At 36.7% G+C, this 17,238-nt stretch overlaps 2 protein-coding genes across 2 annotated transcripts; one reads left to right on the top strand and one right to left on the bottom strand.

Moving 5' to 3' along the window:
• Positions 1–1,419: 1,419 nt before the first annotated feature.
• LOC132029529 (cellulose synthase A catalytic subunit 1 [UDP-forming]) lies at positions 1,420–9,587 on the top strand. The gene is made up of 13 exons (XM_059418780.1): positions 1,420–1,694; positions 3,147–3,342; positions 3,442–3,623; positions 4,404–4,521; positions 4,621–4,810; positions 5,356–5,622; positions 5,731–6,076; positions 6,526–6,663; positions 6,752–7,090; positions 7,175–7,442; positions 7,905–8,101; positions 8,199–8,549; positions 8,652–9,587. The coding sequence occupies exons 1-13, from the start codon at positions 1,614–1,616 to the stop codon at positions 9,237–9,239; spliced, it is 3,261 nt and encodes a 1,086-aa protein (XP_059274763.1). The 5' UTR covers positions 1,420–1,613; the 3' UTR covers positions 9,240–9,587.
• Positions 9,588–12,854: 3,267 nt separating this feature from the next.
• On the bottom strand, positions 12,855–16,707 carry LOC132029530 (adenine nucleotide transporter BT1, chloroplastic/mitochondrial). The gene is made up of 3 exons (XM_059418781.1): positions 15,736–16,707; positions 13,659–13,820; positions 12,855–13,580 (listed from the first exon to the last, which is right to left on the bottom strand). The coding sequence occupies exons 1-3, from the start codon at positions 16,303–16,305 to the stop codon at positions 13,107–13,109; spliced, it is 1,206 nt and encodes a 401-aa protein (XP_059274764.1). The 5' UTR covers positions 16,306–16,707; the 3' UTR covers positions 12,855–13,106.
• Positions 16,708–17,238: the final 531 nt, after the last annotated feature.

Below are 17,238 nucleotides of genomic sequence, written 5' to 3'. Positions count from 1 at the left end.
TGGTTTACCCAAACTAATAACTATGGAAATTCTTCAAAACCACCCAAGATTTAGTTGAGAAAAATCATTTGTTTACCTAGGGTTTTACAAATCATAAAAGTCTCCCCAAATTCCAAAATCCAAGCATGAAGTACTACCAATCTAGTGGAAAGATTTAACGGGAGATAATGAAATGAGGGTTAGGATTTACCTCCTCCCAAGGACATAAATGGTTTCTCTGAAATTTTCTCCAACAATAGCTCTAGAACTTGGTGGGTGTAAATGGTGGCAAATGCCGAAATGAGGAGTTTAATACTAGGTCTTTGCATAGACGCGAGATTTTGCTCGCAGACGCGATGCCGCACCTGCAAAAAATATTCTGCAGATGCAAGCTCACTTAACCAATCAGAATTCCGCAGAGGCGTAAGAAAAGCCGCGGATGCTGCCCAATAATCACAGATGTGGCACATCTGTAGCAGAAGGTAAAAATTCTCACCAACTCTCAAAAGTTGCCTAATGATCAAACCTTACCCGCATAAACAACTTAAAAGACCCTAAAATTCTCGAGGACCACGCCACCCATCCCCGTAAACCAATTAATACAAAAAAATAAATTTCAAGAAGGGTATTTTTCGGAGAAAAGGATAAAGTGGCTATAACGACCAAACGGATCGTCACATCTTTATTCCTCAAAGTAGGGCTTTTTCAACGCGAGTTTAAATTAGTCGAGTCCCAAAACTGATATCAACAACTGGTGAAAAACCAAAAAAAAATAATTCTTTTAACCCTACCAAACTCTTGGAATGTGAAGGTCATTGCCATTAGGGTGGCTAAAGAAATAGCAACCATGTCTCTTGATGAAATGGTTGGAAAACCATAAGAAAATAGAGAAAGAAGACTTTTTTTTTTTTTTGAGATTGGATGAGTATGTTTTTAAATTGATTACATTAAAATTTTTGTTAACGAACTAGTTCACCTTATATATCATTCTAAATTCGAAACTAATACTCCCCTTTTTTTTAGTTTACGTTATATCATTTCTTTTTAGTTTGTTTTGAAAATGATACTAGCTTTTAAAATTTAAAAGTAATTTAATTCAAATTTTTGATGACAAGTTTTTACGGTGATACAAAATTTTTGACACATCTAAAATAATAGTACTAAATTTTTTATAATCACACAATTATTATACTCCTTATATATTTAAAATTTAAGTTTTAAAGTTTATTAATTTTCTGAATTATGTATACAATTAAGTAAAGACAAAAAGTGAAAATGGGAAAACAAAACTAATACCTGTAGCTTTTCTTTTCTTGAGTTTGGATCAGCCAACTACCCTTGCAACTTATTGGTAACCGGCCAAGCCAGTTAAAATTCCTAATAATGTATCAAAAAATATTTAATTAAATAAAACTAAATCTCACAAGGAAATGATAAAAAGACAGAAGCATACCACATACGAAAGAAAAAGTAAAGGGTGTGCAGGTATAGTGATGATCAGTTGAGAAAGTGTAGTGTTACTTCACATTGGCATAACCCTTTTTTTTCATTTTTTTTTTTGTGCTGATTTTCAAGATTCATCAAACTGTGTAACATATAGATTTAGTGTGTCCTCTGTTTCTTGAAAGAGAGAAATGGAGGCAGGTGTTGGAATGGTAGCTGGATCTCACAATCGAAATGAGTTGGTCAGAATTCCCCATGATTCTGATAGTGGGGTATGTTTCTTGCTGTTTAAATTTATTTTTCTGTTTTTAATTCAATGGAGGTGTTTAGATCTGATTGGTGATAATGTGATTGAAGTGTAGATCATTTCATCAATCTTGACTTAAGTGAGACTTGTGATAATGTTTGAATCTTTTCATCAATCTGGACTTAAAGGGTCAATTTAGTGAGATTGCTTATAAAGATTGAATCTTTTCATTAATCTGGACTTCAAAGTGCTCAATTTAGTTTTCTTTTTTCTTTTGGGGGCATTTGGGTTTGTAGATTTGCTTGAAGTTTAATGTTTGCATCAGGTCTTTGATTGAGGTGGGGTGAGTTCCAGGGCCTTGTGTTTCAGTTCTTAATTCAATGTTGGGTTTTTAGATCTGACTTGGTAATAGTGTGTTATTGAGATTTTGATAAAGCTTTGATCTTTTCATCAATCTGGACTTAAGTGAGATTTCTAATAAAGTTTGAATCTTTTCATCAATCTGGACTTCAAAGTGCTCAATTTAGTTTCTTTTCTTTTGGGGGCATTGTGAAGTTGCTTGAAGTTAATGCTTTGCATCAGGTCTTGATTGAAGTGTTTCAGTTATTAATTCAATGTTGGGTTTTAGATCTGACCTGATGATAGTGTGCTGTTGAGATTTCTGATAAAGTTTTGATCTTTTCATCAATTTGGACTTCAAAGTGTTTGATTAGTTCTTTAAGCATTAGGACTTTTAATTTGGTGGAAGTTTGTATTTTGCATTTGGTCTTCGGTTGAAGTAGAGTGAGTTCTTAGTCCAAGACTGATTTTTTCCCATGGAATTTGGAATGATGTTGATGTTAATCTTGTTGCTGATTTGATTCCTTAATGTGTTTCTATGTATTGCTTTCATTTGGGATGATATTTTTATGTTGCGGCACCTAGATTTGACTTCTTTTTGAAATGGAGGTATTAAGATTTGAGCTCTCTTTATATGTTTACAAGTTGTTTTCCCCTTTTACATATAAACTTGATGTTTATTTTGTTGGGGAAGTTCTTCGAAACTGTACTTTTTTGGTGCATCAAATCTTTCAGCGGTCTTGCCTCTTGCTGTCAATGCTTGTGTTGTCCCAATGTGGTAATTTGATAGCTGCTTTAGGAGAAAGATAGGCATGTTCAAGTTCGTACTTCTTTTATCTGCATATTCAATTCAAGAGTATGGATTATGAATATTGCTTTGATTTTTTCCGTTCTCTGTTCATCCAAGAAGGAAGTGAATGCTCGAGATGTGAAATGTGGTGCCTTAAACCAAATATATAGACCTATATCTACTAATTATTAGTAGCATCCAGTAACCTGTAACCTCCATTCCAATGAGTAAATGACTCGTTCTGCTTCTCACTATCATGCATTTGATTAGGTTGAAGCTTGAGTAGGTTTGTGCGTATGTATTGGTTAATCTAAATTCCTGTTAACTAAAGTGGATATCTTGGTGCAGCCAAAACCCTTGAAGCCTCTGAATAGTCAAATATGCCAAATTTGTGGTGATACTGTTGGGTTGACTGCAAGTGGTGATGTATTCATAGCTTGTAATGAGTGTGCCTTTCCTGTTTGCCGGGCTTGTTATGAGTATGAGCGCAAAGATGGAAATCAATCATGTCCTCAATGCAAGACCAGATACAAGCGGTACAAGGGTGAGTTCTATATCTTTCTTTTTTTAAGTTCCTTGCAGTTTCATTTTTGTTTCTAAACTGAACTTTTGAAACTAAATCATTGCTTGGTCTACGTATTAGGGAGTCCACGAGTAGATGGAGATGATGACGAGGAAGATATTGATGATATCGACAATGAGTTCAATTATGCCCAAGGAAACAGCAAGGCCAGACAGCAATGGCAGGGTGAAGATGCTGGTCTCTCTTCATCCTCTAGACACGAATCTCAGCTACCGATCCCTCGTCTTACAAATGGCCAGCCAGTGAGTGATAATGTGCTTATGTTGTCATTCTTGTTGCTTTTGCTGTACTTTTGTTTTATTAATCTTGTGTACAAGAACCTTCTAGGAGGTCCTCGTTTTGCATCCCTTATTTGGGAGTGAAGTGTAGTTGACTGGATTTTTCTGCGGGAAACGCGGTTTTGAACGCTGATGACAAATTGTTGCTTAAAATGAATTGCTTTTTTATGTATTATTAAAATAGTCACTTATTTAGCCAATCAGACATGGTTTTGTAATTGTTTTAGATTAGATTCTGATGTGGTAACTTTGCCTATTTACTATCTTGTTGATTCGCAGTAGTATGCCATACTTGTACATTGTTTGGGACACCAACTCTTTGGTCCTTAATTATTGAGTGTCCCATGAAGCAAAAACTAAGCATTATTTGTCTTTCTGATTCTTTCAAAAATCAAAACTTCTGAGCATCTCGGACTGTTGGGTTTACGATGAACGAAAATTGAAAAGGATGGCAGTTATCCCGTTTCAATTAGATTTGCTGCGTCCTGTATACGAAATTTGTACACTGGGTGATTTTACTGGTTTTATGCCGTGACCTTGAGAAACTGATTTGAAGCAAATGGTGTTATAGTGAATGAACAGACCTAATATGTTTTTTATTTAATAATTTATTCACCAAAAATGGTGGATCTGTGGTGAAGTCCTTATCTATTGGCAAGATACTGTTTTTTGTATTTTTCTGGCAGGTGTATTGAACTCTTCTAAACATAGTCCCCGGCACATTTTTCTTTCTGCTTTTCCTAGGTTTCTGGTGATTTTCCTAGTGCCACAACAGATACACAATCTGTAAGAAGTATGTCAGGACCCTTAGGCCCTGGAGACAAGCATGCTTCCCTATCTTACGTTGATCCAAGACAGCCCGGTACAGTCCTATTTGAATATATTCTTGAGATAACTGCAACAGTGTATTAAAATACTTCGTTCCTCATCTAAACTTATGATAATTTCATATTCTTTGCAGTTCCTGTACGAATTGTGGACCCCTCAAAGGACTTGAATTCTTACGGGCTTGGAAGTGTTGACTGGAAGGAGAGGGTAGAGGGCTGGAAGCTAAAACAGGAGAAAAATATGGTGCATTCGACAAACAGATATGCAGAAGGGAAAGGCGGAGACATTGAAGGGACAGGATCAAATGGAGAAGAGCTGCAAATGTGAGCATCTTATTGAATAAGTGAAAAATATTTAAGGAACAATACAATATATTATAGATGACTGGATCAAACTTTCGCTCCTTTCTCTAAGAACTCCAGCACTGATATCCATCTCACTTCACTTTTGAAGTTGTATTTCAAATTTGAAAAGTACATTCAAGCATGAATGTTATTCCAAATATGCCCAAAGACAACTCCATCGTCAACTCCAACTCCACAAATTCCAAATAAAGTGAAAAATATTTGGAATCTATGGCCAATCGCCTACTTAGTTTGGGAAGTGAAAAGTTAAAATTTTTCCCTTTTATTGTCCTTGGAACTATTATGATTTCCATCTCACCATCACTGCTAAAATTTTGTAGTTCTTAGTTTGGGAAATGAAAAGTTTACAAATTTCCTTTGTATTGTCCTGGAACTGTTTTCTGTTTATTAGTCCATCTTTCTTGGTAATGTAATACTGTTTTCCTGCTGTTTCATCTTTGTTCAGAATGCTGCAAGAAAATATAATTTCAATCTATGATACTTACTGGTTTTCTTTTTGACAGGCCTGATGATATTCGCCAGCCTATGAGCCGCGTGGTGCCTATCCCTTCATCCCACCTTACCCCATACCGGATTGTAATCATTTTGCGGTTGATCATCTTGGGCTTTTTCTTGCAATACCGGCTAACTCATCCAGTGAATGATGCGTATCCTCTGTGGCTAGTATCAGTTATTTGTGAGGTCTGGTTTGCCTTGTCCTGGCTTCTCGATCAGTTTCCAAAATGGGCACCAATCAATCGTGAGACATTCCTTGACAGGCTGGCGATGAGGTTAGTTGCTAACATACTCTTAGGCAGAAATTTTTCTTCACTTCCTTTTAGGATAAATACTAGGTCTCAAATTTCATGGTCTTGAAAGTCTTTTCCTCACTTTCTCAGGCATGATAGAGAAGGGGAGCCGTCGCAGCTCGCACCTGTTGATATTTTTGTCAGTACAGTGGATCCTTTGAAAGAACCTCCTCTCATTACTGCAAACACAGTGTTATCCATCCTTGCTGTGGATTATCCTGTGGACAAGGTCTCATGCTATGTCTCTGATGATGGTTCAGCAATGCTAACATTTGAAGCCCTTTCTGAGACGGCAGAGTTTGCAAGGAAATGGGTTCCCTTCTGCAAGAAGTTCAACATTGAGCCTCGGGCCCCTGAGTTTTATTTTGCTCAAAAGATCGATTATTTGAAGGACAAGGTTCAGCCTTCTTTTGTCAAAGAGCGCAGGGCAATGAAGGTACAAATGAAACTTAAATGTGTTGAATTTAGCAATGGGGACTTTGTGCATCTCATTTGCTGATGGTATTGCTATGTAGGCATCACGTCTTAGAAATAACACTTTTGATGGTAGTTGAGTTTTATGCAGCCAATGTGTATTCATTAATTAGACTCCACTATTTTTGATAGGATTGTGAAAGGCTTAAAAGCTTAGATCCCTTAACAAATTAATGTATACAGGATAAGTAGTTGTGGAGATCACTTTAACCTGAACGTTTGTTGGTTAACTGCATAGTGATTTCCATAAATCATTTGCAGAGTTCTGCGAGTTGGGAAAGCTCAGGCCTCTCCATTGTTAGGATTTATGTCGATAACACTGCCAAATTTCTTTTTTCTCTGTAATAATTTTGAAACGTTTTACCAATTAAAATAAATAATTATAATAATCTGACAATTTTGACTCTGCAGAGGGAATATGAAGAATTTAAAATACGAATCAATGCTCTTGTTGCAAAAGCGCAAAAAATGCCCGAAGAAGGTTGGACAATGCAAGATGGAACACCTTGGCCTGGAAATAACCCTAGGGATCATCCAGGAATGATCCAGGTAATTCTTTACGTCTCTAATTATGTGAAAGTTCATGCAATGTGCACCTTCTGCTGTTTTTAATAATTTACTTTGGATTGGATGACAGGTCTTTTTGGGGCACAGCGGGGGCCTTGATACTGATGGAAATGAACTTCCTCGTCTGGTTTATGTTTCTCGTGAGAAGCGACCAGGTTTTCAACACCACAAGAAAGCTGGAGCTATGAATGCTTTGATTCGTGTTTCTGCAGTTCTTACGAATGGAGCATATCTTTTGAATGTCGATTGTGATCACTACTTCAACAACAGCAAAGCACTTAAAGAAGCTATGTGTTTCATGATGGATCCTGTTCTTGGAAAGAAGACATGCTATGTTCAGTTCCCTCAACGATTTGATGGCATTGATTTGCACGATCGATATGCTAACCGCAACATTGTGTTCTTCGATGTAAGTGTTACATACACATTCCCCAGAGTCATGTTTAAGTTGGTTGCAATGAGTGCTGATTTCATTATGTTTGTGTTTTGACAGATCAATTTGAAAGGGTTGGATGGTCTTCAGGGTCCTATGTATGTGGGAACTGGGTGTTGTTTTAACAGGCAGGCCCTATATGGGTATGATCCTGTCTTAACTGAGGCTGATTTGGAGCCAAACATCATTGTAAAGAGCTGTTGTGGTGGGTCAAGGAAGAAGGGAAGGAGTGGAAACAAGAAATACATTGATAAGAAGAGGGCTGCAAAAAGAACTGAGTCCACCATCCCAATTTTCAATATGGAAGACATTGAAGAAGGCGTTGAAGGTATGTCCTTATAATCGATATTCTTCGAAAATCTTGGTCCATGCGATGGGGTAAATTAATTATTCTACTTTGATAAGTCAATATCGTCTTAAAGCATCTAACTTCTGAGGGATACAACTAAGATATACTTGGGAAATATTATACTTTTGGCCTCTTTTGACATACTCTTAAGGTTCTTTTCTATCAGATATATGACGGGATTGAAAGCAAACTGAGCTAACCTTTTTATGATATTTTTCTCCATTGATCCTTCATTCAGCAGTATGACTTGAAAAGTCGGTTTAGCTGAATGCAATTATTTTAACTCTCTACTCCTATACTGTCCTGGATTTATTTGACAGACAATTTTTTTCAATCATCCCAGCTTTCCAACCTGTGTTACCTGTCTCATAGCTGAGGCTGCTAAATGTATGGATACCATCATCACAATGTTGTTTGTTGACTGTTTCTTTGGATTTACAGGATATGATGAGGAGAAGTCACTGCTTATGTCACAGAAGAGCTTGGAGAAGCGGTTTGGTCAATCACCAGTGTTTATTGCTGCCACCTTATTGGAACAAGGAGGCATTCCTCCATCCACTAATCCTGCAACTCTCTTGAAAGAAGCAATCCATGTTATTAGCTGTGGCTACGAGGACAAGACTGAATGGGGCAAAGAGGTAATATACTGTTATGACTTAGATGTGCATTTTTCTTGTCTGTATTGATTTTATTGCGGCACAAAAGCCCTTATTAAGCTTTGTTGTTTCCTATCAGATTGGGTGGATCTATGGATCTGTGACTGAAGATATTTTGACTGGGTTTAAGATGCATGCTCGAGGATGGTTTTCCATATATTGCATGCCTCCTCGGCCAGCATTCAAAGGGTCTGCTCCTATCAATCTTTCTGATCGTTTAAACCAGGTGCTCCGGTGGGCCTTGGGTTCTGTTGAAATCCTGTTGAGTAGGCATTGCCCAATATGGTACGGCTACGGTGGCAGATTGAATCTTCTGGAGAGACTAGCATATATTAACACCATTGTCTATCCTATCACATCTTTACCTTTGATTGCTTACTGTGTGCTTCCTGCCATCTGTCTTCTCACGGGCAAATTTATCATTCCTGAGGTAAGTTAAAAGTTCCATTCAGATTCCTTTATGCCGTTAAGTTTAACTTTTATCATAAATAGTTGATTGAATACCAATAAAATGATTCTGAATTACCTGCAGATAAGCAACTATGCTGGCATATGGTTCATTCTTCTCTTCCTTTCCATTTTTGCAACTGGTATATTGGAGCTTAGGTGGAGTGGTGTGAGTATTGAAGACTGGTGGAGAAACGAACAGTTCTGGGTCATTGGTGGTACATCGGCTCACTTGTTTGCTGTCTTCCAAGGTCTCCTCAAAGTGCTTGCTGGGATTGATACCAACTTTACAGTCACGTCAAAGGCAAACGACGAGGAAGGAGATTTTGCGGAGCTTTATGTGTTCAAATGGACGTCTCTGCTCGTTCCTCCCACAACAGTCCTTATCGTGAATCTGGTAGGAATTGTGGCTGGTGTTTCATATGCCATAAACAGTGGATACCAATCTTGGGGTCCTCTATTTGGGAAGTTGTTCTTTGCCATTTGGGTCATTGTCCACTTGTACCCTTTCCTCAAAGGTTTGTTGGGACGTCAGAATCGTACTCCTACCATTGTCATTGTCTGGGCCGTTCTCCTCGCATCCATATTCTCATTGCTTTGGGTGCGCATTGATCCCTTCACATCAGATGCTACAAAGAGTGCAACAATGGGTCAATGTGGCGTCAACTGCTAGTGAACTTTTTCCTGGTCATTTTGTTTAAGGTAAGATGATAATTTGCCAATGCTTTCCCTTGTTGTATATAAGAAAACTATGACGCTGAAACACGCTCAAGGCCTATAGTCATGTTGTGCCGCTGTTGTTAGTCATCAGGAGTGATGCATGAAAGACATCGAACTCTGTTGGATTTTTGCCTATGTTTTATTTGTATACCCTTGTTGTATCTCAGATGTTCATGTAAGCCCTGTATAACTTAAGATGTGAAGAATTTTAAATTTGATTTTCCTGTCTTTGTGCAGTATCGTTCTACATTGTAGACCAACTTTCTCAAAGAGATGATATCATAGTCTAAATTTATCTTTCTGTTTCTGAATTGACTTTGGAGCCGTTAAATCTGTTGTGATGCTATTGAATGGACAAACCTTCTCATGGCAAATGTATTCGTTCAAATTGCTGTCAAGGCAAATAACAACTATGCCCGAATTTCAAGCATTTTCGAAGTACTTAAAAGAAAAGCCTCAGCTCTAGGTTCAAGAAAAAAAATAGGGGAAACACTTGAAGTAGTTGAAAAATGTTGCAATTGGGAGAATGTATTTATATTTGCTTTAGTTAAAACGATAGAAAGAAAATACAATATTTTCTCTTAACAGTTTTAATTTTAAATGAAGTGGTCACGCATGTAAATATCAAGCCAAAATTAGAAGAAGAGGCGCTATGAGTTCGTATCTCTATGTTAATCATACGTAAATGTTTTTATGTGTTTTATCTAAGAAAAAGAAGTAGGATTGCCCGTGAATGAAATATTGAAGACTAAAAAAATGGGTAAATGATTTGAGGATGAATTATTATTTGTCAATAGAGCACGCTAACTTACAAAACTCAAAGTAGGACGACCCCAAAGGTTTATCTGTTTTAATTCTAAGCATTCGATGTTACATACTATTAAAATACTTACATTACCTATAAAAATAACAATGTATTTAATTTGATGCTCGTTGGGTGAACACTATTTTCATGGCTTAAGAGATTAAGATATATAGGACTGATTGTTTTAATGATTTGAGAAAACTAAAGCGGGGCTATTTCTCCAGCTTCAGTTTTTAAAAAAGGAAAAAGAAAAAAATGTGCTTTGATTATTTGGGTGATTGCAGGAACAAAGAATGCTAGTCGTATACTCGTACGTTATTTAGAGCAACTTAAGTCAGAAAAGGATGCATGCCAGTTTCAGTTGCTTGCCGTAGCTGTCTAATAACTTTGGAAAATGAAGAGTGCGTGCAGTGGTAGTTTTTCACTTAAAGCAATCAATTGGATCTTGTTTTAGAGGGAGTTTTGTTGACATTTCACATCAACTTAATAGTTTTGAGTTTCCTGGTCTGCTTCTTCTCCCAACCCTTTTATCTGCTTCTTGTTGGTGCTATATGTATATATATTTGCCTACCTCTCTGACATGACATATTGTGGATTATGACAATGAAGTACAAATCTCTGCATTTGGATGGGTAATTTTCTAGACTCTGGATTTAACCTAGGTTGTATGGATGCTGAGTTTAATACATCTTAGGACTTAGGTTTTATGGAGGATTTGTCATTGTGGAAACATGGGATTCAGAGCAATGTGATATGTATCTTGATGGTCAATTTCATTGTAGACCGGAATAAACTTTGTAAGATGTCTATGCTTAAAACAGAATTAGTCAATTTTCAAGCTAGTCGGGGATACTCTCGCTTAGAAACAAAGCATGCTTGAAAATTGCATTTCTTGTAGACCACTTCAACAAAAATTAATTGACAGTATTTGTAATATAGACATACTACTATTTCAACAGAGGTTAGCATTGCTGGAATTCTAAAGAACAGTGAATTTGCTCAGGAGAAGAGTGAGTTTTCCTCTCCTTTTGTTTGGTATCTTGATCTGAACTTTGATAATCGCTTTCTGCAAAGATTACTGTGGACCTGAGGGATGAACCAGAAGCACAACCAAAACCAAAAGCAACGGTTATTTGAAATGCATTATGTCTCTCTACTTGATTTGGTGGTTGTGAAGTGTAGATCTTATTAAAAAATTGTCTGAGATGATCTAGCTCGTTCTGGAGAATTTTGGAAAAAACCAATTCAGCTAGATATCTCTTATTGACTTTTATGACTCGTCTCCGAGCTCGTATCTGTTAGCTACATTAGTGCTTTCTTTCCGGTGTTGGTTCATGTTCTTCTAATTCATTTTCTCCTATGGACTGAATTCGTGCAAGTCACAAGTTGTATACTGGAGATCTAGCTAGCTACAATGTATTCAATTTTCTTAATACCATCCTAATTTCTGTTATTTCTACTCTCTTTTCATCCCTATCTCTTGCTTTTTCAGTCAATATAAGGTAGTAGTAATATTTATGCTTTTTAAAAGAAATCAACTACCTCACCAGTCATAGAATGAAGTAGAGCTGGGAAAGACCGAGAAGTTTGACGAATTGATGGCTGCAGAAGCAGAGCAAGCGGTGGATGAGAGGAACGCTGAACAGAAATAGTAGCTCACACAACTGCATTTACAGCGTTTTTGAGTAGAAATGGTAGTTGTCACCTATTGTAAGTGTTGGATCTTGAACAGGATATTCTACTGCGTCCGAATTTGTAAAACAAGAAAACTCAGTTTATTGAAAATTCATTAATTTCGAGCAGGGTCCTCTGCTGGCATTTTTTTTTTTTTAAATAAATAAATTTTACTCTACTGGGCATTGCCTAAGAGAGTTCTTTATTGAATAATGCAGAAAAGAGAATGCAGATTTCTGGGTTTATTTGGGGGATAGTGTAAGATTGTTTACTTGTGATTGATTTGGATAGGAACATTTCGCCTGTACGGATATTTCTGGGTTTCTACTCTGATCCTATTTTTATACATCATTTGTCAGTATCACTTTTATTTTTCACTTTACAATTATCGCATCTTTTACTGTATAAGTATTGCGATAGTTCATACTTATCGCTGTGTTTGCTGTTTTGCCATCCCAATCTAGTCTCTTTCGCCTCATGGAATCTTTACACAAAAATTAATAGGCTTTCTTGAGGTATTAATTGCGAACTCATTCCACTTTTGGAGGATTCATTCCCTGTTCCAGCGGCTGACAAGCCTTAAGCTACTGAGAATCTTTTGACTCAACTTTTCCACCTGGGCCCTCGTTTACCTTAAATTTGAGAAGACGTTTGATACAATAGTTGTCGATTTCACTTGCCCGGAACATGAAATTGTTTGGAGTCCCCTTTTTCTTTTAACACTTCCCTCCCTCCCCATGCTACAGATAAACACTATACAACAACTACGTTACTTGTCTCAAACTAGTTGGGATCCACCATTTGAGTCATCATTATCTACGTTAGTCAATCAGAAGTTCTCGTATTTCCTAGTGGCATATAAGTCTGACATGACCAAAAGATTTCCAGCAAAAATTGGACTAAGGCAATGTAATTGATAAAACCGCGATCTTTATGAAGTGAATAGCAAGCATGCAACTAGCATAGTAATACATCTAATAACTGGAAAGTAGCATCCTCAAACACTCTCACCTATAATATACTCATGGCCGAAACAGCTTTGACAATCATAAAGCCAAAGGTTATCTGTCAAATGGTAATGGCAATGTCTTATCATCAAACTGCATTTCATTACCTTGATTTAGTACTGAAAAAAGAGAGGTCAAAACTAGTATCATTGTTCTTGAGATTTTATCAATTCTCACCTGACAAACCAGGCCCAATCCAAAACAAAATTCCCAGCGTCTGGAAAAAGGAGCAAGATAAATAAACTCAATTGTATAAAGAGATGTTCCCTATCCTTTGCCTATTCTTGAATTGCTCTATGACCCTACCGCGCAGCATATTTCCGAAGGAGCTCTTTTATTCTTCATTTTCGGCCTCTATCAATATCCTCTTGCATGCTTCATAACACATGAAAGATATTCCTGCTGCAGGAACCAACTTCATACAGCTGGGACCAAGCCCTTTATACAACCCCTGAATTCCCTCCTGTTCGAGTATAGTGGCAAGAGCATGCATTACATTCTTGTAAACTACTCTTCCACTAACAGCGCCCACCTGCATGTGCTTACGAGCCACCTCTAGAGGAAAGGTTGCAGTACTAGATATAGCACCGGCTGCTGATCCAATCAGAAGAGTCTCTATGTTTCCGATCTTCTCTTCTTTGAAAATCTTTCTGTAGGCTTTCCGCAATGTATCATAAGCAAAGTAGTTTGTGGCAGCATAAGGAATGACTCCTATAAGACTAGGAGTGAGACCTCTATAGAGCTCACCAGGCCCACCCTCTTTCAGTATCTTTACAAATGCATCAAGTAAACCATCATAAACTCCTTTCTGCAGATAAAGGGGACAATTTTCATAAAAAGTTCTAGTGGAAAACCTTCAAGCTGTCAACAACAACTTCATTTTTACCTGAATCGTCAGTCGAGTCTTGACTAGCTCAAGTGGATATGTCAGTAAGGTAGAGCTGACTCCAGCACAGGCTCCTGCAACTAATGAGGCAGGAATTGGAATTTTGGGTTGCTCACCGGGTTTAGATGACAAGTTCTTATTAACAGTATCATACGCAAAAAGCTGCATTAAGAAGAAAAATACGAGAAGATATCAGCCATGACAAGCAACACTGGATACAGGCCAATTTTAATGCTGAAAGGTATGACTCAGAGGTTAACTCAGCAATTGACAAGTAGCAAATGTTAACGCAATGTTGAATTACCATATTGTTCAAGTTTTATCTCCGATAAACAGAAGCCTGCTAGAAACCATTCAGCTTACAGGAGCTGATCTTTCATCACTCCAAATCAACCAACGCAATTGCACCACATTACTTATCTACTTCAGTAATTAAGCAGCACTATATTTCTCCTGGAATCCAGCGACACATTGATATTTATGAAGACATTTCATTCTATAAAACTATATCATTTGACTGGGGTGAGAGGGCGTAAGCGAAGTAAAACAAATCTAGGGGTACGTCAAACCAGTTAGACAAGAAAGGAGCAGAGTGCATATTAGCAGGTTTTACCCCTACAAAACTATTCAACCATCACTGACTCACTTACAAACTGATCTAAACTTCTAAGGTGGGTAAAGAGTTGAGAGGCTGTGATACCTTCATGCAAAAATTGGAAGGTAACAGGGAAGTGTTGAAGGACAAGTTGAACAAAAATAATTCTCATCTTTCTCATTTCCATTTCCTCTCAAGGATATCAAAAATAGTTAATATGAAGTAAAATCAACTTTTCTGATGCATACATATCATGCACCAATAAGAACTGTGAAAATTTCACCAGCTAGAAAAGTAGAACACTACATCAGAGGAACAATAAGAGGATTAAAAAGATTTATGGCTTTGCACCTAGATATTCCTGGAAAAGGTAAATCAATCAGAATGGAAGAACAATGGAACACATAACACTTGCTTTAACTTTCAGCAATTCATTACAAAAGAAAAGTGTCAACTAATCCTGTTGTGTTCACTAGATTCATGATCCACTACCCAAAGGACCAGTAGCACCAAAATATAAGAAAAAATTGGACCACCCATGCCATTTTATCCTAAACCACCAACCCCTCAAAACTAAGAAGGCCTTCATTAACAAGCAGTTTTACTCCAACAACAAGAAAACTACTACTATTACTACGCCTCAATCCCAAGCTAGTTGGTGTCGGCTATATGAAATCCTCATTAACCATGCCGCTCAATTTAGACCCAGCAATCCCAATAATAGCAGGTTAACTCCAATATACAAAAAGAAAAAATGAGGCTAAAAAAGTAATGTCAAAGGCACTGATTGAGGATTCCTGAAGTCATAATGTATATAATTCTCCGAAAAAAGCATTCCTAATGGTTTCTTACAATAAGTTATTACATACATGCAAAACTAATCAATCAATCAGGGCGGCAAAACAATGGGACACAAAACACTTGCTTAACTTCCAGAAAGTTCAGTACCAAAGAAAAGTGTCAATAGATCCTATCTTGTTCCTTACATTCCTGATCAATAGATTAAAAAATGCAAAAGGAAAGTAGGCACTCCAGATGTTTAATCCTATAATCCCCAATAACCTAGAATAAGTCATCTAATAGGTAAATGCTGCCACAGCCAAAAATAAGAGCAACAGCAAAGACATTATTAACATCAAGAAATATTGGTGAGCTGTAAAAGGGGAACTTCTCTCCATCAACCTAACATTACTAGAGAAACAAGGAACATATATCTACTTCAATTTATTTCAATTAAAGAGAGCAGTCATTGTCAGAATGATGACAACTTATGTCACAGCAGCATTTAGTTGAAGTCAAAACAAACTCTCAAACTTTATGAGACTTTAACAAACCATCAGCTAAGCAAATAATCCATAAACTAAAAAGGAACAACTCCTAATCAGATCATTTTAATCAATGGCAAACATTAGTAGCATAAAAAGGGCCTAAACCCAAGTTCACAAAATAAAAAAATACAAGAGATTAAGAGTTAAATTTTACCTCAACAGCTTTGCTAGGCGCAACACGAATGACATTAACAAAGTTACCCCTAAACAATCCAGTCCATCCTTCAGTATTCATGATATTATTAAAAACCTCAGTACTAGAATGTCCACTACTTCCAACCATCAAATGTGTCCTTATTGTCTCCAATGGAGCTACAGTAGTTCTAGATATCGCTCCGGCGATAGCACCACTTATTAACCTCCTTAATGAAGGATTTGAAACCTTCAGCTTAATCTTTAACCCACCTTTCTTCTTATTCTTCTTCACAACCCCTTCTTGTTCCTCCTCCCCATTGCCTACAATCTTAAACCCCTCTTGGAATGACAAATATTTCATATACAAATCCGAATATGGTAACTTAAATCCTCCATTTTCGTCTCGGGAATCAGATGGATTAGGTGAAGAAACACCAAAACCCGTACTTCCCATTTGACCAACTGATGCAAATAATCCACCAGGACAAAAGTTTGAGTCTTGGACACCCCATTGATGCCCCAACAGAGAAATAGACAAATTCCCATCTTTTTTACATTCCAACACTTGCATTTTTTCCCTCCTACCCATCAATCTAAACTCCAACCCCACACACACACAAAAAAAAAAAAAAAAAAAGCAAAAAGAAAAACAAGAAACCCCTTTTTATCCTTTTAAATGTAGAACTTGAGATTTTATGAATTTGGAAGAGTGAAAGAAGGGAAAGAATGGATTTTTACCAAACCCATTCTTGACAAGTGGGGTTGGTGAGATTAAGGGAATAGAATAGAACAAGAAAGGAATAAATATTAAATGCTTTGGAGAAGAAGAGATTTTGACAATATCTTTGGGGAATCTTGGGTTGAAGGGAGGCGATATATGCAAGGAGGGGTTTTGTTGTTAAGATGAAAAATGTGACTCTCTCCTTCTCCCTTCCAACCCCAGAAAACGAAAGGAGGAAAAGATTTGTAGAAATTAATCTTATATATATATAACATAACCCCTCTTTTATGTTTAGGGTTTTTATACCTATAGACCTCTACTACTTGTAAAATATATGGTAGGCGTTTGGCCGTAGAAATTGTATATTTTTCTCTTTATTTGAAATTTTTGAAGTTGGAGTTCAGTCGAGTTGTGTTTGATTATAGTTTTGTGTGAAGATATTTTGTTGGTTGAATGTTGTGAAAAATGTGGGGAAAAAAGAAGTGAAAATAGAGTTTTAGATATTTTTCAAATTTGAAATTTTCATGATCAAACGCTAATTTTCAAATAAAATATAAAAAAAATTGGGAAAAAGTGTGCGGAAATTAATTATTTTCTTCATATATTATAACATAAATAATTCTATTTATTCAAAGGTATTGTGTGTTTGTGTGTCCACATAATATCAAGATTTTTATATACGCAAATTCACTAATATTGCGGATATATCTATGTGAATTCATCTTTTGTGAAGAAATTCAATAGAAATAAAATTTATAAAAAGAATTTACAGAAGAGCAATAGAAAAAGTTTGGTAAAAGG

This window comes from Lycium ferocissimum, chromosome 9 (genome assembly GCF_029784015.1).
Source record: "Lycium ferocissimum isolate CSIRO_LF1 chromosome 9, AGI_CSIRO_Lferr_CH_V1, whole genome shotgun sequence".
Classification (NCBI taxonomy): Eukaryota; Viridiplantae; Streptophyta; class Magnoliopsida; order Solanales; family Solanaceae; genus Lycium; species Lycium ferocissimum.
This window is presented reverse-complemented; position numbering and strand designations above follow the sequence as displayed.